We start from the raw sequence: 22,757 nt of genomic DNA, 5'->3' as shown, positions 1-22,757 counted from the left end.
GCCGGGCCGCAGCGGGCGCGGCGGGAGGGGGGAATGGTGTGAGAAAGTGACGCGGCGTGGCCAGAGGGCAGCGCGCCAATGAGGACGCAGCGGCGGCGGCGGGCGCTCAATGGGAGGCGAGCGCAGCGCGGAGGCAGCCAATGGGAGCGCGCTGCCGACCGCGGGTGAGGGTAGGACGGCTGCCGGGCCCCGGCGAGGCCAGCGGGACGTTGCCTGGCAACGCGAGGCAAGGCTCGCCTGGCCCCGACGAGGCCCGCCCGGCCTGTCGCCTCCGACCTCCGGCCCGGGGGTCCCGGCGGCCCCCAGCGCCGAGACCGGGCTGGGAAGCAGCTGAGGGGAGCCGCGGGGCGGTTGGGGGCGGCGAGGCCGGTGCGGGCGGGGGCCTGGGAGCACAGGTCGTGCTCCTCAGGAAGAGCGGTCCCGCGCCCTGGGCCTGTGTCACCTCCTTCGCCTGTGCAGGGTGCCATAGCCGGCCGGGACAAGGGGCTGGGGGCACGCACGGGGGCTCTGCCAGCGAAACGGCATTACGGAGGGTGTGATGCCCCATCGGACCTGCCACGGATCCTCCCTGGCAGTCTCTTGACAGCTCGTGAAACCCACGGTGTGCCAAGCCACACCTCATGGCCTTACTGTTGTTTGACAAATCGACAATTAGCTAATGCATGGGTTTCATATGCCAACCTCTGTAGCCTTTAGGCCCCGCAATGATTTATACCCAGCTAATCCATTGCTGCACAGGTTACTGAGTGTCCCCTGAGGAGCCCTCCCTGCCACTACCGGGAGTGCAAACCTTTGTTGCAGGTGGGAAACTGCTCAATAAAAACCACACACAAATTTTAAATCCTGGATAATCTCGTTGTAAAACACTGCTCGAGTCAAAGAAATACACTCCCACAGCAGCTGGTGTCAGGCCTTGTGAGATCTGATTGCTACAGCTAGCAGAAGACACAACCTTGCTCACCTCGCACAGCATCAGGGTGTTAAAACGGTGTTATTCCCACCGTCTCAGGGGCAGGTAACCATGATGCAAAAGAAAGGGAGAAACTGTCATTAAAATGTTGCCTCCTGTCATGTTTGTTCAATCTGTTTTGACCTTGTAACTATTGTGCTATCACCATGTAAAATCACAGATTTGTCGTATAGCTCTCTGTAGTGCAAGGATTGAGAAACACTACTGAGAAATTGAGGAGTTTTGTTTGCACGTGTTACCCTGTGGTCTTCTGATAAGCTTACACCAGTCTGTGTACAAGCCAGTTTTGTTTGTAACTCTGAAAACACACGTGGACAAAATGCAAACTCAATAGGTGATGGCATAGTTACATCATGTAGACACACTGTTATCTTCTGTGCCTACAGACCAAATGGACTCCTTAGAAAAGCTGGGCTTCAGCTCTGTGAGTCTAAAACTTCAATTCCTCCTTCTTTTCCCTTCCTACCACAAAAAAACCCCAAACAAACCAACAAACTAACAAAAAAACCAGGCCCAAAACCAGGACTGTGTCCTTGTTCTAGACTTCAAAATGAGTTCCTAACATCAGCCTCTCATGAGACACTTTGGTGGCAAAATGTTTCCTGACATCAGGGTACTTGGACTGTTCTGGCTTTGGGGAAGCACCGGCGCTCAGGAGGAGACGAAGTGGTCCATCTTGAATTTGCGTGAGCTCCTCGTAGGGCTGTGAGTGCACCCCGAGACCTTGCAACCCCTTCCCTGCTCCCTGGGGCTTGGCTGCCGGGGCACAATGCTGGCTCCGGTACAACGTGCTCAGGTAGCCTGGGATGGGGCCGCAGCGAAAAGAGCTGCATGACCAGGAGCCGTGAAGAGCCTCCTCGGTGGCCTCTTCCCCCTCTTTTGGGAGCTGTGTTCGAACTTGGGCCCTCGCCCGTGCGGCGCCGCACGTGTGCCTGTGCCTGGCTGTGTCCCTCACTGATCCTGACCCACTGACTGGACTTCCCAGCTTCACCTCTCACCTGCTCGTTTCTTCACACTTGCCCAGAGAACAGGGCTCTTGGCTGACCCCGCTTGCCACCACTGGCCCTGTTCTTGATTTTTTTGTTTGGGCACTGCGAGAGCGTGCCATTGCCGGTGTGGTGGCTCCCCTGCCTGCCGCCTTGTCACCTTCGGCTCCTGGCTCACCCACCATTGCTGCTGCCCGGCCGCTGAAATCTGCTCGCCTGTAAGCCTGTGCTTACACGGTAGTGGGGTTTTTTCTTTTTTTTTTTCTTTTCTTTTTTTTTTTTTTTTTCCTGTTGAGTATTGTATTTGCTTTCAAAACGGTAAAGGCAGAATTGGTTTTTGCAATTGTTTTTTTGGTGTGTAGCCAACAATAAATGCAGATGTAAATAGCAATCTTCTTATCTCTATTACATCTTCACAGATCTGATCAAAAAAAGGTGCCAAAATGACTAAGATTAGTTTGAGGAGGTGATCCATATTGCTTTATTTTACATGGTCCATGGTACAACACGATGAATGACGTCCCATAGTCTTTGACATTAACTTTCTGTGTTGTAGAAGACAGTATGACACAGACATGCATGAAATCATAGCTATTAATTTAAAATTACGTATTTGCAAAAAAAAGCCCCCACCAAATTAACCACCACCTGTAGCCAATAAAATTATAATTGTGTTCTCCTATTGTGCAAGTAGTGAAGCACATTTAAAAATTACACCCTGCAGATGATAAAGGAAAACTAAAAGGTAAAATGTGACAGATAGTTGCTGTATTTTCAGAATTTTAAAACTGAGGTCAAGGGCACAATGCAGTCCCAATTTTTTAATAATTATCTGAAGTTAAATCCAGAGATCAGGTATCTAATCTATGCTGCTAAAAGCAATGCATTTGTCTCCTCAGGATGTTTCTGAATCCAGATGCTGATTTATATTTACATCATGTCCAAATATCCTCTTACTGCAGGCTAGTTTGATGACTAATTCTTTGTAGCCTTAGATTTACTACTTTTTCTTATTAATCGGTACAGTTTATTTTATAATTGTTGTCAATAGCATTATTCTTTTTATTCAGCTTTATGAGGCTCCTATCTGCTTTTCCTGTTACTGAGTGTATTGCAAGGGAACATTTACAACAAAATTACTATTATTTCTTCACAAGAAAGCATCTGCCTATACTGGTATTGCGATAGACTACATTTGCTTTATATGGATTTCTCAGAAAGATTGCAGTAATAACATTAAAGTTGTCAGTGACTCTTGTTCCAGGCCTCTTAGGTAATTAATTATAGTCCTCTAACCAAATTATGCTCCAGATGTGTGATTGCCACTATTTCCAGCCCAGCTTGTGAGAATGCAGGTCATTTTCCTTTTGTGGCTCTAGAGCTTAACCAGTGAGATTTTTCAGACGAGACTGTGTTTGGTAATTTGGACTAGTGTACCAAAATGAACGCTGCGCCTCGGTAACCTTAGAACTGGAAACCTGAGAAAGGAGAGGTCCATTTAATAGAGATGGTATTACCGAAGAAAGTCAGCGTAACTCAGAATAACCTTGCAGTAGAAACATGCTCAGACGCTGCTAGTGAGAGGACAAACGCGCTTCCTCTTCCTCAGTTAAAATCTAGTCTGTTTTGATAAAAAAGGAGTTTGAATTTGAGTCTCTTTCGCCATTTTTCAGCTGTGAAAAAGTGGGTGGGATCTCCCGATCCAGTACTGTTTTGAAAGAAGAGTGTTTGCTGTCCAATGACTCACCCTTACTTCTAGTTTTAAGCCAGTGTATCAAATTTAGGGCGCTGGTTTTGTCTCAATAGACCCAACAGGTTCTTTGCCTCTGTTTAGTAATTCTTAAGCAATTCTATCTGTGACTTTTTTTTTTTCCCTAAAGCCTCCCAGAGAAACAGAGACTGTCATATTAGGTTAATAACTCTTAAAAAAATGAAACAGCCAGACAATTAAAACTGTTTCTTAAAACAGTTTAAGAGTGATTTTATTGGAAATTTCAAGAATCTTCATTCCAGGCCTAATTTGGATTTAATTCCATGGGAGCTACGCTTCTAAGTCACTAAAATACTCACTGGGGTTTTCAGACGCGGCTGACTACATCTTTAGGTGCCTAAACCCATTGAAAAGAGAGCTTTAGCCAGCATTTTCAGGGAAAGCAAAGTCATGTGCTGTGATCATCTCTTCCACAAAACAAAATGTCGAGATGACTTTACTGAAAAAGTATTGATTTTATTTTGTTGCCAAGTACAAAATAGCAAAGGTCAAAAATAAGGCTCAGGTACAAAGAGTGTGAGGTCACCTAAGTGAAGGTTTGGAAACTGGAAGGTTTTTCTTTTGTGTATTTGTGTGTCAGGGTTCAGGGATAAATGAAACTGTACCACATAGTAGATCTTTCACGTGCTGTTTTGATACTTTGTATGACAACATCAGGGAAGAAAGTTTTTTAGATTGAATGACTGTTATTCAGTTCCCAAAAGAAAGCACAGGAACACAAACTTGAAACACAGTTGGCAGCTGGGAGAGGACTTCTGTCATCTCGTAGTCTCTCAATTTGATCTATCGAATCCAAGAGAACCTGATACGAGATAACATACACTCTGAAGAACTGGGAGATGTGAATAAAACAATCAAAGCCTGTCTTTTAAAGTAGGTTCAGTAAATGCAAATATTTCAATAGCATTTGAGTTGCAAGTCTGGCTGAGTCTTAAAATATTTATAACACTGTAACAATTCCAGTTATTAAAAGCTATGAAAATGCATTTAAATCAGACCCTGCTACTTTTATACAGTGTGCATAAGAGAAGGAACTGCAGCAGTGTTAAAATTTCAAATACAAAGCAGTAATTGTTGAACAGATGAGAACCTAACATTTGGGGGCCAGGAAAGCTGACAGTACCAAAAAGGGTCACCACCAGGAAGCAGATACAGCTCTCCAAACCCGAGAGAGAATCGCAGCTGTGCTGCATTCTTACAGGACAGGTCTGCAAGCCAGGTCTTTCCCTTCCCTTCCCTTCCCTTCCCTTCCCTTCCCTTCCCTTCCCTTCCCTTCCCTTCCCTTCCCTTCCCTTCCCTTCCCTTCCCTTCCCTTCCCTTCCCTTCCCTTCCCTTCCCTTCCCTTCCCTTCCCTTCCCTTCCCTTCCCTTCCCTTCCCTTCCCTTCCCTTCCCTTCCCTTCCCTTCCCTTCCCTTCCCTTCCCTTCCCTTCCCTTCCCTTCCCTTCCCTTCCCTTCCCTTCCCTTCCCTTCCCTTCCCTTCCCTTCCCTTCCCTTCCCTTCCCTTCCCTAGTATCTGGAAGTTCCCACTTTTGATGGCAGCACTGCTGTGGGCTCATCTGGAGCCTTTTTTCATATCTGTACTGACAGCTTGACTTGGCTCCCTTCTTTCTCCAATCTCCCAAACTTTCCTGACTTGCCTTGACCAAGTGGCAATATTTAATGATTCTGTAAGTGAAACAGTCAGATGGTTCACAGGGGCCTTGGACATGCCTGCGACAGTCTGGAAAGGTAGTTGCACACTCTAATTCTGTGAAATGCATGGAAATTAGGGTACACTCCATACTCTAGTCAATATTTAGGGTACACTCTATGCACTCAAAAGGCTACTAGTTGCATTGAGTGCACCCTCAGCAAGTTTGCTGGTGACACCAAGCTGTGTGGCATGGTTGACATGCTTGAGGGAAGGGATGTCATCCAGAGGGACCTGGACCGGCCTGAGAGGTGGGCCTGTGCAAACCTCATGGACTTCAACCAGGCCAAGTGCAAGGTCCTGCACCTGGGTCATGGCAATCCCAGGCATAAATACAGCTTGGGTGGAGAATGGCTTGAGAGAAGCCCTGAGGAGAAGGACTTGGGAGTGCTGGTGGATGAGAAGGTCAACATGACCCACAACGTGCGCTTGCAGCCCAGAAAGCCAACCGCATCCTGGGCTGCATCAAAAGAAGCACATCCAGCAGGTTGAGGGAGGTGATTCTGCCCCTCTACTCCACTCTTGTGAGACCCCACGTGAGGTACTGCATCCAGCTCTGGAGCCCCCAACATAAGAAGGACATGGACCTGTTGGAGTGAGTCCAGAGAAGGGTCACGAAGAAGATCAGAGGGCTGGAGCACCCCTCCTATGACGACAGGCTGAGAGAGTTGGGGTTGTTCAGCCTGGAGAAGAGAAGGCTCCAGGGAGACCTTATAGTGGCCTTCCAGTACCTGAAGAGGGCCTACAGGAGAGATGGGGAGGGATTTTTTATGAGGGAGTGTAATGACAGGATGAGGGTTAATGGTTTAAAACTGAAAGAGAGTAAATTTAGATTAGATATTAGGAAGAAATTCTTTACTGTGAGGGTGGTGAGACACTGGAACAGGTTGCCCAGGGAAGCTGTGGATGCCCCATCCCTGGAAGTGTTGAAGGCCAGGCTGGATGGGGCTTTGAGCAACCTGGTCCAATGGAAGGTGTCCCTGCGCATGGCAGGGGGGTTGGAACTAGGTGGTCTTTAAGGTCCCTTTCAACACAAACCATTCTATGATTCTATGATGGAAAAGCTATGAGGAGCTGAGATGCCTTCATAAAGGCGCCTAGGAATCTGTGTCTCAAGAGGGAAGCGTGAAGGTAAAATCTGGAATCCAGAGCAGAACATGAGGAAGAAAATAAATGTAACTGCCAGAAACAGTGAGATACTGATACCGCAGTGTAATATACTTCAGCAATTTAGCATTCCTGGTGCTCCGCTGACCTGGGCCCAGGAGGACTGGATTCCATCTAATACCCATTCGCTATTATCCGTGTGGTGTCCAGGCAGTGCACCATCAGAGTGTGAGTACAATGGTGGAAAATATGTGCCACTTCAGCTTGCATCAGCCAGGTCACATCCTCTGCCTCCCCAGCAAGCTGAACACGGCATTCAGGAGGAAGAGCTTGTCTGCATGTTCAGAGTCAGAGCGCGCAATCCCAGCTCCTGCTCCCAGCAGATGACTTCCCGCATGCTGTTTCAGCAGAGGATGGAGCCATGCGTAATGTGTATGTGGTGTACACAATATTCCCTAGAACCTGGAAAAAGCATTTTATGAGTTGCCTCATCCCTGTAGGAGGCTGTTGGCTCCTCAGAGAAGATAATTATGTTTCTTGTTTTCTCTTATCTGTTTTGGAAGGAGTCAGTTTCTTTCATTAGATATGCATCTGTGGGAGTATGCTACCTATTCTCCAGCGACCTTGCTACGGATGTTCATCTTTATTTTATTTAGGGAACCTATCAGCAGCTGTTTTCGTCTACTGTCATCTGCTGTGCTTTCTCCCATGTTTGCAGTATGTAGTTAGACATAACTATTACAAAACAAACACAAGAGACAGCTCTGAGGAGCTAATTTAAATCAAATGCAGTGAATAAAAACAAACAGTAATTAGTAGTGGAAGAAGAGGAAGAACAGAATTATGCCGCTATATTAAGTATTTTTGGTGCACTAGGTAAATATTTTAAGTATGCATTCTATGGCACTTACTCTTTTTAAGACCTCTCTTTTCCCGCATTTGCTGCTTTCCATGTGTGCATCTCTGAGGAAAAGTGCCTTTGCCTGAGCTGGCTTTGTGGAAATACTAAATTAGTTGGAAGCTTCCAAGGAAGGAGGGAGGGAATTGGAGTCTGTGCCACATGGGAGAAGGCGGTGCCGTGCAGTGGGAGGGAGGCTACGGGGTGGGCAGCCAGACTGGCATCTTTGTGAGTCTTCAAAGAAAGGCCTTGACAGACATGCACAATCCCCAATGCTAATTACGACAAATTCATCAGAGAGGGTAGGAAGGACCCAGATGAAGGATTTTAATAGGGAAAGGAACAAACAAACGCAATAGAGATTATCTTTATTGCATAGCTTCAGATGCCACACTTTGAGTTCGATGAACAGGCTCGGTTGTTATCACTGAAATCTCATGATAATAACAGCTGGGAGCAGACATCATTTGGAATAGGTAAAAGATAAATGGATTTGGCCAACTTAAACTGAACTAGTATCTGGAAAGGTATCTGTAAAATTATGTAAGAAGAAGAAAAGAAAAGATTTATGGCTGGAAGAATAGAAACAAAACAGGAAACAGCAAAAAGATGATTGCAGACAAGGGAAAATAAGGACCAAGAATGGGACTGGGAAATGGAGCAATGAGAAGGAACTGCATACCAGCATGTTACAATAGAAATCACAGGGGAGGCTGCCATAAAAGTAGGGTAGGAGAGAAAGATTTAAGTCTACCAATAGATCTAGGAGGTACAGGAGCACTTGCTACAAGACATTGTCACTAGCATCTTGTAATTTGGCTGGTAATCTGACCAGCATCATTCTTGTCTACAGATAACTTTTTCTGCCACTGCTTTCTCTAGCACATAGGTTTTTGAAAAGTCTTTTTGATGCTACAATGATCCATCGTTGATGAAGTCTGGTATCTTTGTTCACAGTGCCGTACTCCACAGGTATCTTCATTATGGGGCTTGCCTCCTCATGTTACTGTTTATTTTCTTTCTTTTTAATAATTTTGTCTCTTCTCTGCTTTCCACCACGAGGTTTTCTTCTGGGAATCTTGTGCTTATTCTTCTTCATCCATTTTTTAACTTTTTTAATCTGTGGGCTCACACAGAACTTTCTGCCTTCTATGTAGAGACTGCCAGAGCAAAAACTGGTTGTCAGTTTCAAAGAAAAAATTTTAACCCCCAACTTTTTAAAACGATCATACTTATCACTCACTTAGGAAGACCACACAGTTAGAATTAGTTAATCTTAAATTATATTTTATACTAGGTCTATGCACTTTTGTCTGGTTTCAAATACGTAAAAGTTAGGATCTAAGGTTTCAATGTTTGCACCTGTGGTCCAAAATGTGAAAAAAAGCTTTACAATTTCAGTGTGTCTCAAAAGAACCACAGTGCAAAACAGTACATTTCTATGGCAAATAAATAAGTAGACCACTTTATTATAATTAATGTCACAATCATCATGCAAATATCTAGAAAAAAAAAAGTCAAAGACTTCTTTGAAATTTATCAATTTAACCCGAACAGTGTGATATTGTACCAGAAAAGAAAAAAAAAAGCAAGCTTATGTACAAAAGTAAAGCTGATTTAATGAGTTTAGGCAAGGTTTGTAGAGGATCAATCATTGGAAAAAAACAGAGAAGTCAAGGTGCACGAGTCATTCTTCAGTTCTGAAAATAAAGCAAGTGTCAAAGTTAGTGTAGGCTGAATAACGATAGATGTTATTACTGAAAAGGAAATTCAGTTTTAGCAATCAGAAGTTTAAATAGCACAAGGAAGGACAGTTTTTAAATCACACACAATTTTGTTTTTCATTGAATTTGTGTTAGGATTCTAAGATTCTGCTTGTTTGGCACCTAATAGGTTTTAATTGGACGGTACCCCTCTCACAGTGAAGGACCCAAAACATCTCTTACATAACAGCTTCTAGGTGACACAGGCCATCCGCTTTCTGTATTTCAAACCTCTCCACTCTTCGGAGAATTCCTTTGGGAATTTCATCTGAAATTTTTGTGCAACAGCTAAAGGCCCCGGGAAACAAAGCTAAAAAGAGTAACAATAATGTTAGAAACAACATAGATAGGAAGGGGACATGTCATAGCTTGACTTCTCAGAATCACAGAATGGTTGAGGTTGGAAGGGACCTCAGAGGTCATCTTGACCAAACCTCCTGCTCAAGCAGGGCCACCTGGAGCCACTTGCCCAGGACCATGTCCAGACGGCTTTTGAATATTTCCAAGGATGGAGACTCCACACCTCTCTGGGCAGCCTGCTCCAGTGTTTGACCACCCTCACAGCAAAAGAAAACCCACCCTTGTTTTCCCGTGTTCAGATTGAATTTCATGTGTTTTAATTTGTGCCCATTGCCTCTTGTCCTGTCAGTGGGCACTACTGCAAGGAGCCTGGCTGCCTCTTCTTTCATTCCCATCAGGTATGGGAGTGATGGTTACAATATCTTGGTGAGAACTCCCTTGAGCCATCTCTTCTCCAGGCTAAACAGTCCCAGCTCTCTCAGCCTTTCCTCATATGCAAGACGTTCTGGTCCTTTCATCATCTTTGTGGCCCTTCACTGGACTTTCTCCAGTAAGTCCATGTCTCTCTTGTACCGGGGAGCCCAGGAATGGACACAGCACTCCAGATGTGGCCTCACCAATGCTGAGCAGGGAAGGATCACCTCCCTTGACTCTGTGACTGGTACTCCCTGCTCCCAACCCCTGGTAATGTTGTTAGCAGCCATTCTCTGTGACTGAGTCACATATTTGTTCCCTTTTCCTCATTACCAGGCCCTGAAGGTTCTGTGAACCAAGTAGACGATCCAAACAGATTTCTTTCTCCCTTCCCTGCTGGCCCCCAGCAGGTATTGCTGCCTGGGGTTATTTCTCCCCAGATGCAGTACTTTGCGTTTCCCTTTGTTGAACTTTACGAGATTCCTCTCTGTCCATTTCCACAGTCTATTGTGGTCTATCTGTAAGGCAGCAAAACCATGTAGTGAATCAGCCACTGCTCCCAGTTTTTTATCATCCGCAAACTTGCTGAGGATTCTGTCCTATCATCCAGGTCATTAATGAAGATGTTGAACAGTATTGTCCCCCATGTTGACCCATGAGGTACACCACTGTTGACTTGCTTCCAACTGGACTTTGTGCCACCAATCACAACCCTCTGGACCTGGTCTTTTGGCCAGTTTTCAGTCCACCTCACTATTCACTCATCTAACCTGTACTTTGTCAGGTTGTCTATGATGATGTTGTGGGAGACAGTATCAAAGGCTTTAATGAAGTCAAGGTAAACGACATTCACTGCTCTCCTTTTGACCACCAAACTAGTGGTCTCATTGTAGAAGACTATCAGGTTGGTCAAGCATGATTTCCCTGTCACAAAGCCATGCTGACTGCTCCTGATTACTATCTTGTCCTTCAGATCTTTGTAAACGCTTTTCGGGAAGTTTTTCTCTATCAATCACCTTCACAGGGATTGAGGTGAGGTTGACCAGCCTATAGTTCCCTGGATCTTCCTTCTTGCCCTTCTTGAAGATAGGAGTGATATTTGCTCTCTTCCAGTCTTTGCTTCTCTCCCAATCATGACTGTTCAAAGATAATTGACAGTGGCCTCACAATGACATCAGCCAGTCTCATCAGCACTAGTGGGTGGTGCATCCCATCTGTCTCTGTGTCCTTATGTAGGTTAATTTTTTTCCAAGTGCTCCCTAATCCCTAAAAACTGATGATAAGTCTTCAGTCCTCCAGACACTCCCTCTAGTCTCAGAGACCTGGGATTCTTGAAGGCCACTTTGAATGGGAAAGACTAAGGCAAAGGTGGCACTGAGCACCTGTGGAATAATTACTAAATTGGCCAAGAATACAAAACTACAGCATTGTTCACACATTAAGGAAAGTCATAAAATCAAGAGGCTTCTGAGGTAGAGAACAGCCGCAGCTGACACACAGAGAATGCAACATCTGCAATTCCCTGTACAAGGTTGTTTGAGAAACTACATGAGGGATGGAATGGAACGCGATCCTTCCATAGCCTTCCTTTGTGATGAATAGCAGATATGGCAACGAGATGGTACTACGGAACAGATAAGTGGCCTACACACTACCCGAGCCAACTTTTTGTCAAATGTTGATGAAATGCTGTCCTTTGTGCAAACTTTGCTCATTACAATGTACCAAAACACACCTCCATCCCGGAGGCTACCGGCCCCCAAGGTGCAACCACTCCTCCTTGAGTACACCAATCATAATAAAAGTATTAATGACTAAAGTAACTCAAACTCCACTTTGAAAATAAAAAAATAGTATAAAAATAGCCTGAGAGAGAGGGAATATTGGGGAAGACACCATCGCGAACAAGTCAGGAGAACTCCATCATTGACTTCTGGGACCAGCCGACGGGCTGAGCCTCTCTTCCCCCCCATAGGGACGCCTTTGGGTAAGACTTAGATTATACCAAGTGCTTTCTCGGGAAACTTAGAAATTTCTCTAGAGAATCTCTATCCTACATTTATAGGCAGGCTGTATTGTTTATAACTTTGTTGCGTGTTTTGTATACTTAACAGTACTTTTATTTGCACGTGCTTTGCAGACAGCGTATTTATCACCAGCAATCCTAAGAACCTATATATCTGTTGTTTAAATAAACTGTACTTTTTAAGCAGCTAGTCATTTCGGTTTCCCACTGAACGCGACCAAAGACTCAAAAGTGGCCGTGCTGGTTCATGAGCACGACTAGACTGAAGGTGCAGTCCGCTATTAGTGTATCCAAATCGTGATAGTTTAGTACATATTAAACGCGACTGGACTGATAGTGCTGAATTGGGCATCACTCAGAATTTAAACCTAGCCGCACCTGGCCTCCCACCTCGGTGAGGGGTGTTAGAACGCAAGGGGGTTTGGCTCCTTTTCACACAACAGCACCTCAGCTTTATCCATGTCATTTGTCGCCAGGTGTCCTGCCCCGTTCAGCAGCGGGTTCACATACTCCCTCCTCTTTCTTTTTCTATTTAGGTACTTATGGAAACCTTTCTTGTTGCATGTCACACCCCTGGCCAGATTCAACTCTAGCTCAGCCTTGGCTTTCCTAACCCCATTCCAGCATAAACAGACAGAAACTCTATACTCCACCTGGGTCACCTGCCCCTGCTTGCGCACCTTTGTTCCACACTTTGTTTTTATGTTTGAGTTCAGTTAGGAGCTCGGTGCTCACACATGCAGGCCTCCTGCCACTTTGCTTGGTTTTCTGTTTGTCAGGACAGACCTTTCCAGAGCTTGGAGGAGGTGACCCTTGAATATCACCCATATCTCCTCAACCCCTCTTCTCTCCAAGGTCATATTCCATGCAGTTCTTCCAGCAGGTCTCTGAAGAGGTTGTAAATCTGCTCTCTTGAAATCCAGGGCTGTGATCTTGCTTTTTGCCCTGCTCCCCTCTCCTGAACTCCACCATCTTATGGACTCTGTAGCTAATGCTGCTTCCGACTTTCATGTCTCTGACCAGTTCGTCCTTGTTTGCAAGTATCTGGTCCAGCTGAGCACTGTTCCTTGCTGGTTCCTTGATTACTTGTGCCGGAAGATGTCATCAATGCACTCGAGGAATCTTGTAGATTGCTTGAGCCCTGCTGTATTTTCCTTCCAGCAGATATCAGAGTGGTTAAAGTCCCCCATAAGGACCAGGGCCTGTGAACATGAGGCTTTTTTCAGCTGTTTGAAGAAGGCCTCATCTACTTCTCCTGGTCAGAAGGTCTATAGCAGACACCAACTACAATGTCACCCATGTTGGTCTGCTCACTAATCCTGACCCGTAAATTCTCAGTTGGCTCTTCATCCATCCCCAGGCAGAGATCCATGCATTCCTGCCGCTCTCTTGCATAAAGGGCAACTCCTTCTCCTCGCTTTCCAGCCTGTTCTTCCTAAAAGCCCATACCCTTCCACCACGTCTCTGGAATCCCAGTGAGGTCCTGTACCTGCAGAAAGACTTCTGATTCCTCCTGTTTGCTCCCCATGCTGCACGCATTAGTGGAAGGGCATTTCAGAGGGGTGTCAAGGGTTAGTTGTCTTTACAGCTTATGGGATGAGATACCTCTCAGCTGAGATCCTCTCAGCTTCTCCCACAAGACGGATGGGTGTTTTTGTTTAAAGAACAGTTTCCTCCACCTCTCCTTGTGCACAAGTACGTAAATAATAATAAAAAAAAAGATTTAAGTGTTTTATTTGTGGAAGAAGATCACCAACATTAATGACACAGGAAGTGTCAGGAGTATAATTTAAAAGCTCTGCCTTGTGAGGTTGAATCAGACCCATTATCTTTTGTCTTTGAAATTATTAATGCTGTTGCTGGGTTTTGTGTTTTCTTTTGCCCCAAGGGCTCCCACAGCTGAACGTGTCTCCACTAGGGAATGATCTCCTGCATATTTTTTCCTGCTTGCTAATACCATCTTGAAAATAAAAAGTCAATGAACCTTAAAAAGCAGATCCTAACTCAAGATATTTTGATGACAAACGCTAGCATTTTTGTGCTTGATTTTCTTCTGCTCTAGCACAGAAATAGACCTTCTAAAAGGGATTGCCTCCATCAGCTCTAGAACAAGCGAAGCTATGTGGCTCAGGGATTTGTCTAGGATGGGAGGGTCTCAGGATCAAAGTGAGCACAGCAAGGACCCCTGTGTCCCAACCCATGAACTAATCTGGGAGAAGTGGGGAAAGAGTCTTCTTCCTATTTGTTTTGATTAATTTATTTTTTCCTAGCCTGTAAATCACGCTGTTTCTTAAGTAATCGTTTAGCCTTGGAGTGCATGAGTCAGGAAAAAAAGAAGCAGGAGACTCAATTTCAGTTCCTGTAAGCAGGAGGTGAGAAGTCTGTTGAAATATTTTCCTGTAAGCAAGAAGATTGTGTGCCTTGTTTCTTGCAAGAGTGCTCGCTGAGGGCTGGAGTAACAGATGCCGGCAAAGGTCCAGCCGTGAGCTTGGGCAGCGAGCAGTGCAGCAGGAGCCACCAAAGACCAGTCACGTCATCCACTGCAGCTTGCAGGGACTTTCGTACCGGCAGGGCTGACGACAGAGCCTGGGACTTCCCAGTGGGAAGGGAGGCTGAAAGAAAGCAGCTGGCTGAGCAGTTGCCTCCTCAGCAACCCAGAGACGAGGACTATAAATAATCACATGGTGCAGAAGGATTAATTATGTGTTGAATGCTACCTGTACTATTTCCCTGCTGTCCTTTGCTTTTCTCGCTTCAACAGCATACTGCTTCTGAAGCCAATCAATTGATGTTTGCAAATGGGCATTCAGCTCATAGAGCAACACTAAGTTTATTTTTTCCTGAGGGCTCAAGACAGCGTTGGTGACACTCAAGTATGAACGTTTGTTGTCGCCAGTCAGCTCCCGGCAGAAGGATTATGCAGGATAAAAACTCAAGGAAGGGTAATTATACCCTTATCCCTATCTGAGGTTGCCGTCTGTGCTTTTTGGAGAGGTCTAGTCCTGTGCTTCTTTGGGCTCTAGTAAACTAAAATACTTGGCAAGGCCAGCGCTACCAGCCTCCCATGGAATGGCTGGATATTACAGAAGGTCTTACGGTGAGCCAGCTGTCTCCTGAACTCTTTCTCTCCTGGTTTCCCCACTGCCTGGCTACCATCTCTTGCCCTCATCCCACTTTACGTACTCAGAAACGTCACTTGCTTTGCTCTCCAGATCAGAAACCATCTGTATTGCACTTTATAGTGCAATACAGCACACTATATAGCACTATGTGAGTAATTTGTACACTTTATAACTGAAAAATAAGAAACTAATATTGATGTACTTTTGTAGCTTTATAAGGAAAAATATATACAAACTCATATAAGGAAAATAAAGCAAAATTATTGATGTGTCCAGGTGGGGTTATGAGCATCTCACTGGCCACTCATGACAGACTGCCCTTTTGTAAGGAGCTTAGACAACAGGAATTGCATTTTTTAGAATCTTGTTTATAATTGCATGTTTAGATACCACATCTAACTAGAGTAGTGGTTTTAGAGTGAATTCAGTTACCTGATGCTCAGACAATCCTTGAATTGGAGCATTAAGCCTCTGACACCTAATTCGTGCAGCTATACAAAAAGCTGTGCCTCTCAACATAAGAACGTGCAACAGACTGCATGTGGAACTGGTGAATACACCAACAGAAAGCAGACTGAAATTTTTTATGAAATGTGAATGAGATGGTGCTTATGTTCTTCCTAAAGAGGCAAAAACTTGTCTTATGGAGACTGAGCGCCTGCTAGTAACTTTTTATTTGGGGTGTGTGCCTGGGGAGGCCGTCTTGCTTTCATGGGTTTGTAAGGTGTTTGCTTTGAGGACTACTCATCTGCACTGGGTTTTTTCTTTTTTGGCAAAAAAGAAGCCATCACTTTAAAATAATTTTTTGGTTTTGGTTCTGTGCATCAAAATACAGCTACAATATAGAAAATAGAAATGAATTATCTTTGAATCACAGATGAATACATGGCATCAGAGTCTTTTCGTCAGACAATATGAAAGTATCATTAGCAACTTTGTGTTGACAGAGGCACTTGTGACAACTGGTACCTTTTTACATGGGAGTCAGTTTTAAAAGTGGTTTTTTTTTTCCCCCCTGAGTGTGAAGAACAATCAGGGCAGTGAGCCAAGGAATTCCTGTGTTTCCCCAGTGCCTCAGGAGAGGGGATGCTGCTCTCCGGGAGCTTCAAGCCATCCTGCAGCTCCATTGCCCAGTCCGTTATTCACAGAATCACAGAATCACAGAATGGTTCGGGTTGGAAGGGACCTTAAAGATCACCTAGTTCCAACCCCCCTGCCCTGGGCAGGGACACCTCCCACTAGACCAGGCTGCTCAAAGCCCCATCCAGCCTGGCCTTGAACACTCCAGGGATGGGGCATCCACAGCCTCCCTGGGCAACCTGTTGCACTGCCTCACCACCCTCACAGGAAAGAATTTCTTCCTGATATCCAATCTAAACCTACCCTCTTTCAATTTGAGGCCATTGCCCTGTGTCCTATCACTGTGCTCCCTGATAACGAGTCCCTTCCCATCTCTCCTGTGGGCCCCTTTAGGTACTGGAAGGCCGCTATAAGGTCTCCCTGGAGCCTTCTCTTCTCCAGGCTGAACAACCCCAACTCTCTCAGCCTGTCCTCATAGCAGAGGTGCTCCACCCCTCTGATCATCTTCGTGGCCCTCCTCTGGACCCGTTCCAACAGGTCCATGTCCTTCTTGTGGTGAGGACTCCAGAGCTGGATGCAGTACTCCGGGTGGGGTCTCACCAGTTATTACTGTAACTCTGCCCTAATCCCACAAGCGGGAAGCAACCAGTAGGTAATAAGCAAAGGTAATGATTTCAGCCCAACCCCATACCATATTTTTTTTGTGGTTTCAGCAATTAGATCATGTTTATTAGTAATCATTGGTCTAAACAGTGGTTAAAAGGAAAGAACTATGGTTTTCCACAAGGATGTTGGCGCGGCCTTTTGTGTGCCATTTATGAGTCAAAGAGATTTTTTCAGTGCTGGCCGTTTCATTTGTCCCTGTGGCTTAATGGCACAATCAGAAATCCACAGCTGCTTACCCCAAAATTATTTAGACTTGTTGTCTGACACTGAGCCTCTTCAACCAGGAAGCTAAAAGAGCTGCTGAGAGGACTGACAAACTCCGTGATGGGTCTTGAGACAGGTCCACTCAGGGATTGCTGTGTCGTTATTTCAGCAGGCGGTATTATCTGTTTTGGTATTTCTTCCCTGGAAACTCTCACCAGGGAAAGACCTATTGCTTTTTAAAGGTTTTGTTTGGGTGGCATCTAAATACTTCAATCTTGCAGAAAAGTCCACTGGAGCAAGTTAAGTTAAGCAGGCAAGCAAGATATTAACTGGAAAAATACCTTCACTCACCCCACCTTCTCTCTCAAGGATGCCTAAAAAGGACCTCCTCAGGTGCATAAGCCTTGTGGAATACAATAGTGCTGATCTTTTCATTATACTGGATTTATTTAACATACTATGTGTAACTTTACCAATTTCAAAAGAGGTGGAGAGATAATAAAGCCTTGCCTTCCTACTGAGAATAAGCTGTTTAGCACATTTGAAAAAAACCCACTTGATTTTTTCCTTAAAAAAAGAAAAGTAAAAGAAAATCCCTGAAATTCTGAATTATTTTGAAACAGTGCTTGTTGTTCAAGGAATGTAGCACAAGAACTTGATTTAAACTGCCCAGAGTGGTTTGTTTCTTTGGAAGCTTGTCAAATCTTGGTGGCACAGTAGTCAGTCACTTTTCTTAGGGCTGAAAGTATCGAAAGTGGTTGGCAACTAGAGATTACTGTTTTCACCTGCATTCAGCTAGACCTGTTAGAAGATTTTTTAGTAAAATATCGGTCCTAAATGGAAAAGATCCCCAAAGTCTGTGAGACTCAGTGAGTTTGAATTGATGTGATTGCAGTGCAGTGCCAGAGAATGAAACACAGCGAAAACAACGTCTCTGATGGAACAAGACCTCTGTGAGTACTGTTCATTATACCTGTCTTTACACTTCTGTTGATCAGTATCAAGTCTCTTTGACTGCCAAAAGTTTATTTTTCCATTTCCTGTCTTCTACCTGGCCAAACTCAGTCCACAGAAACTTTTCTCATCCTTTCTGCTTTGCTTATTTCGTCATCGTTCTCAAACTTGAGAGCCACATGTTAAACAGCTGAGGAAGGCCATGTCATGTAGGGTTCAGGCAAGAAATATTAAAAGCAGCTGTTGCTGCCTGCTCAGTTTCTGGGGCAACACAGAACATTTCCATCCTTCTTCAGTTTCGAGCTCATATTCTTAGATTTCCCTACTCATTTAGGGAAACTGCAGTGCCTGAAGAGCCCTCCTATGGCACAGAGTGGGAGTAGCCGGTGGCTGTTCTGCTGCTCTCTGGCTGCAGTTTTTAGGCAGGTAGGGCTGCTTTAATGTCCCAATATGGGTAGGGCACACCACTGGCAAGGAGAAACATAGCAGTCATTGGTTCAGCCAGGCTTTTCTGCAGAAAATTTAACACGGCAGGGAAGGTCTTTGCTTCACGAAGCGGGGCCAGATGGAAAAAAGAGAGGAGGTGAAGCCACATGGCAGTAGATGGTGAGCGATGGGGCCACTCCATTCCCCACCCCTGTCCTTGCTCTTAGCTATCTTGGTATCATTCTGGCCTCTTTTGACTAACCACAATAGGAAAAGCTGGGGTCTAGGTGAGAACAGTGGGAAAGGCATTTTTGGTCCCTGTCTGCATTTCTCTCTGCTACAGACCCAACACAGCTGCCTTAGGCAGGCCTTCTGCAGCTCTCTTCCTGACAGGCTTCACTCTGGCAGGTAGAGTTTTGACTAGGACTTTGGTGGTCCTTCCTGAGTCCTGCTGACAGCAGAGAGGAGACTGTCGGTCCTGCCGGCAGAGCACTTAGTTGGCCTTCGTGAACTGGATGTGACCCATGGGCTGCTGAGTGAAAGGCCACGCTGTAAACGTTCTGCCGTGGAACCAAAAAACCAGAAAGAGAGTTCTTGCACTTACACAGACTAAAGGAGCCCAGCGAAGATGCATGTAGTTACTAAGCAGAAGGAGATCCCCCGACATACAGTGTGGTCTGAGGGACAGCTTCTCTTGCACAGCGAGATCCATAAACCTGAGGCACTTTCTGTCTCTATGCTGAAATGTGAGACCTGCTGCTAATGTGCCTCAAGTCCACCGTGAGCTGATGCAGCTCTGCACTGAACGCACAACTTTGGCACACCTGGGGCCATCAGCAGGAGGCGTTAGTGTTTCCTAATGGAATTCTTTTGTGGTTACAAAGTAGTCTTTGTATATCTGGGAAAAAAGCCCCTTGCGTTGATTAATCAGACTAATGTCTTGCTTAGTCAGAACATGACATCTACTGAAGTGTTCTGGTCTCAATACAGACATTTCCACAGACAACTCTTAATCCAGTGTTGTTGGTTTATGAACACAGAATCCAGGCTCTGTCCTTGGAAGGAAATCTACTATCACATCACCTACACTTTATATTAGCTACTGTGAGGCAGCCCATTTAGTACTCATTTGCTCATGAAGCTGCCAGAAAATGTTCCTCTCATCTAAAACAAACTTGAGGCTATTTTAAGAGTTCAGTACCTCAAAGCAGGTCCTTTCAGATTAACCTAAAGCAAGTCAGTAGCTATTCTATTATGCAGAAGGCTCTGATCCTGGCTGGCAGGTGAAGAAAGCAGGATGCTAGAATCCCTGGCAAACGTAGCATAGCTGCACTCTGTAAAAACAAGGAGGTTGCTCAATAGCTGGAGATGAGAGGGGAACTCAAACGCTGAAAATTGCTCTGGTGCATCCTACTATTTTGACTGCATGGTAATACACACAGTTAAAGCATAATTCTGAGAAAGAGATAAATAAAAGATAGAAGGGATTCTAAACTATACGTGCTGAAGCGGTGGAAAGAACTGTAAACAAAGTAAAAATCTTAATATATAAATTGTACTATATAATTTTGTGGCCAAGAACAACTACAAATGAAGTTATGCAGTGATGCTTTTCCTGTTCTACTACGAGGACTACTGTATATATGGACATTTAGGGGTTCAACTAGATGACCTCTAAAGGTCCATTCCAACTCAAACTATTCTGTGATTCCATGATTTTCAAGGCTGGAAGGCTGACTGGAGATAGACAGATGGGTATGTCATATAGGTCATGATTTTCAAATGGCTCTGGACTACAATGGCTCTGGATTACAGAGCACCAAGGAAGCGCAGGCTAAAAATTGGCAAAAGAGCGTGTAATATTGACGTGGCCAAACAAATGTTAGTATCCAATGCCTTATCAGAAGGTAAAATTTCTGCTACTCCTAACAAAAACAAACCACATAATGTCTTGCAAAAGAAGCTGTCATGTGAACATATATCTGTTTTTTTTATGTAAAGCAATGAAATTTGATAAGAGGGAACCCATCTCCCACAGAGTCACCAAGTCACAGTGTCTCCACAAGTCACCTTCACTCTGACCAGACCAGCATTACTGGAATAACTTGACTAGGATAACTCCAGCTAACTCCTTTGGGAAGATCCAGACACTCTTATTTAGCAGTTATTCTTACCCTGTAGCATTCAACACTTCTTTGTGTGTTGCTTTTACTGTATAGGAATTACCAAATTTCTCTCTTTATAACTTCAAGATAAAATATATGTAGTAGTTTCTGAAAGAGAACTTCTGCCTTCTCAAATTGAAATTCAAACCAACCACCTTTGAAATAAGTCCAACCTGCTGCATACTCTGTCCTGCTGCGCTGCCCACTTCCCTCCAGGCACTCTGTAAATCCCTGGCACTGACATGAGATGACGGAAGACTAGCAGTAAAATTGCAAAAACTTCTTTTGAAGAAGGGGAGAGAGAGGGGAATCCCTGTTACACTCTACAAAATAATCTTGATCTCATTTTCTGGCACTGCCTGGCAGAGCCCCGTTCCTGCCTGCAGATGGCTGTAATTTTGGCCACCAGATGGCTTTCCTGGCCTCTGTCAACAGCTACCAATTCACGTCCACAAGCAAAGGAAACTTTTGCAAGTTTGCTAGCACCAGCCCAAATGTTCCTTGTCTATCTGTACCCTGACCTTGAAATAAATGGATGCATAATGGCCAGCCTAAGAAGCCTAACCCTAATTAGGGTAAACCCTAAATCTATTTTGGCTGAGGGTAGGGTGCGCCTGTACCCAGATAGCCACATTCAGTTCTGCCCATTTTCATTGTGGGTTCTGCTGTTTGAATATAGTCTCTAAGTATGGAGCATGTTTGCATGAGGAAAGTTAAGGGGCTGAAGGTATTTCCCCTGTGCCAAATGGTTCAGTACAAAAGAACGTGTTCCAAGAGAACCTTTACTTTGACCTGTGCATGTACGTGCCAGTCCTATTGTGCAAGACCTTGCTGACTGGCCAGATCATAAATCTTATAGAAGAGCATTTGCAGAGCCTTCCCACACCAGCAGGTGCAGTGGCCATTTTAACAGGACAAAATTTTAAAGTATATTTTGTACGCGTGTTGACTAAATCCCCAAGGAACTCCACAATTCCTACTCGTACTGAAGCCAGTGGAACTTGAGAAAGGAACATCTCAAAAGCTGAAGTCCTCCAGAATTTGAGTCATCTTCTCTGTGAACATACTTTATTTTGCAGTAGAAAAGCACAAAGAAAAACTAAGAATTCAAGCACAGCACTAGGTAATCTGTTTTGAATTTTTTTAAATTTTGAAGAAAATGCAACAAGACAAAAGCAAGTGTTCTTAGATCTCCAGAATCCTCAAGACATGCCGCACTGAATGCGGAGCAAAGCTGCATGCTAAACCACCTCTCTGGAGAGTAAACCAGTTACGTGAAGTTTGTCATTAAAAGTTTTTTTAAATCTTTGCCATCCAGGGCAATTTAACTTTAAAGGAAAAAGATCAAGTGATTCTCTAAACATATTCTGTCTTGAGAAGCTTGGAAAGGAGGAAATTGCAGCCGAACTAGAGAGATTCCTTTAAACAAATATTGAAATTTTATTAGGTGTTTCCTCAGGAAATCACAGCTTTAAAGGTCTTATGCCTTCAGCAGTTAAAATCTCTCAACTACAATGTTCTTGGTAATGTTTGCCATGACAAATAACCCACTCGGCTTTTCCTTGCTTAAGCCATTTTACAGAACCAAGTCCCCGCGTTTGTTGTGGAAACACTGAGGAGGCGCTCAGGTGAAGCCCCGACTCCGCTGAAACAAATGCCAATTGTCCTGTGTAGTTTAAGACGGCCAGGTTTCACTTTTTAAACCTCCCCACGCTACAGCACAGACCTTTAAGCTCTCATCTGCGGTCCCGTGCAAAGGCTCAAGCGGACACAATCCCAGGTGGACACCCTTTGCCTCTTTTTTGCCTTTTAGGAGTTTTAAGTAGAGAAATAAAGTACAGATTTACTTACTCTCAGACGTTTGACTAACCGCGAGGGCTAGAATAGCCAAGACGGTGACTAAGCTCACATCCATCCCGGCGGGAGCGGCGGGAGCACAGCCAGCCGGCGGGCGGAGAGCTGCCGGCCGCGCCGGGCCCTCCCTCCGCTGCGGCCATCAACCGCGATGGAAGCCCCACCCTGAGCAGCGGCTCGACGTCGGCTCCCGCCTGTGTGGCACTATGGACCTCAGCGGGACTCCTCGTCTCACCTGCGGACGCGTGGCTAAGCCTTTCGCCAGGTGGGAAAACAGGCTGCTTTTCACACAGTACCCCAAGACCCTGCGGCCTTACGGCCAGATCCCTCCTCGCTGATGAGGCTCTTCGACAACGGACA

The 22,757-nt window shown here is 45.0% G+C and overlaps 1 protein-coding gene across 1 annotated transcript; it reads right to left on the bottom strand.

Annotated features, from left to right (window-relative positions):
- Nucleotides 1-7,776: 7,776 nt before the first annotated feature.
- On the bottom strand, nucleotides 7,777-22,520 carry CCL28 (C-C motif chemokine ligand 28). Its single transcript, XM_063320617.1, has 3 exons — nucleotides 22,395-22,520; nucleotides 9,370-9,496; nucleotides 7,777-8,583 (listed from the first exon to the last, which is right to left on the bottom strand). Exons 1-3 carry the CDS (start codon nucleotides 22,456-22,458, stop codon nucleotides 8,427-8,429), a joined length of 348 nt encoding a protein of 115 aa, XP_063176687.1. The 5' UTR covers nucleotides 22,459-22,520; the 3' UTR covers nucleotides 7,777-8,426.
- Nucleotides 22,521-22,757: the final 237 nt, after the last annotated feature.

The sequence above is a fragment of the Chroicocephalus ridibundus genome, chromosome Z (assembly GCF_963924245.1).
Source record: "Chroicocephalus ridibundus chromosome Z, bChrRid1.1, whole genome shotgun sequence".
NCBI classification, from domain to species: domain Eukaryota; kingdom Metazoa; phylum Chordata; class Aves; order Charadriiformes; family Laridae; genus Chroicocephalus; species Chroicocephalus ridibundus.
Note: the sequence above shows the minus strand (reverse complement) of the source record. Positions and strands in the feature narration are given on the sequence as shown.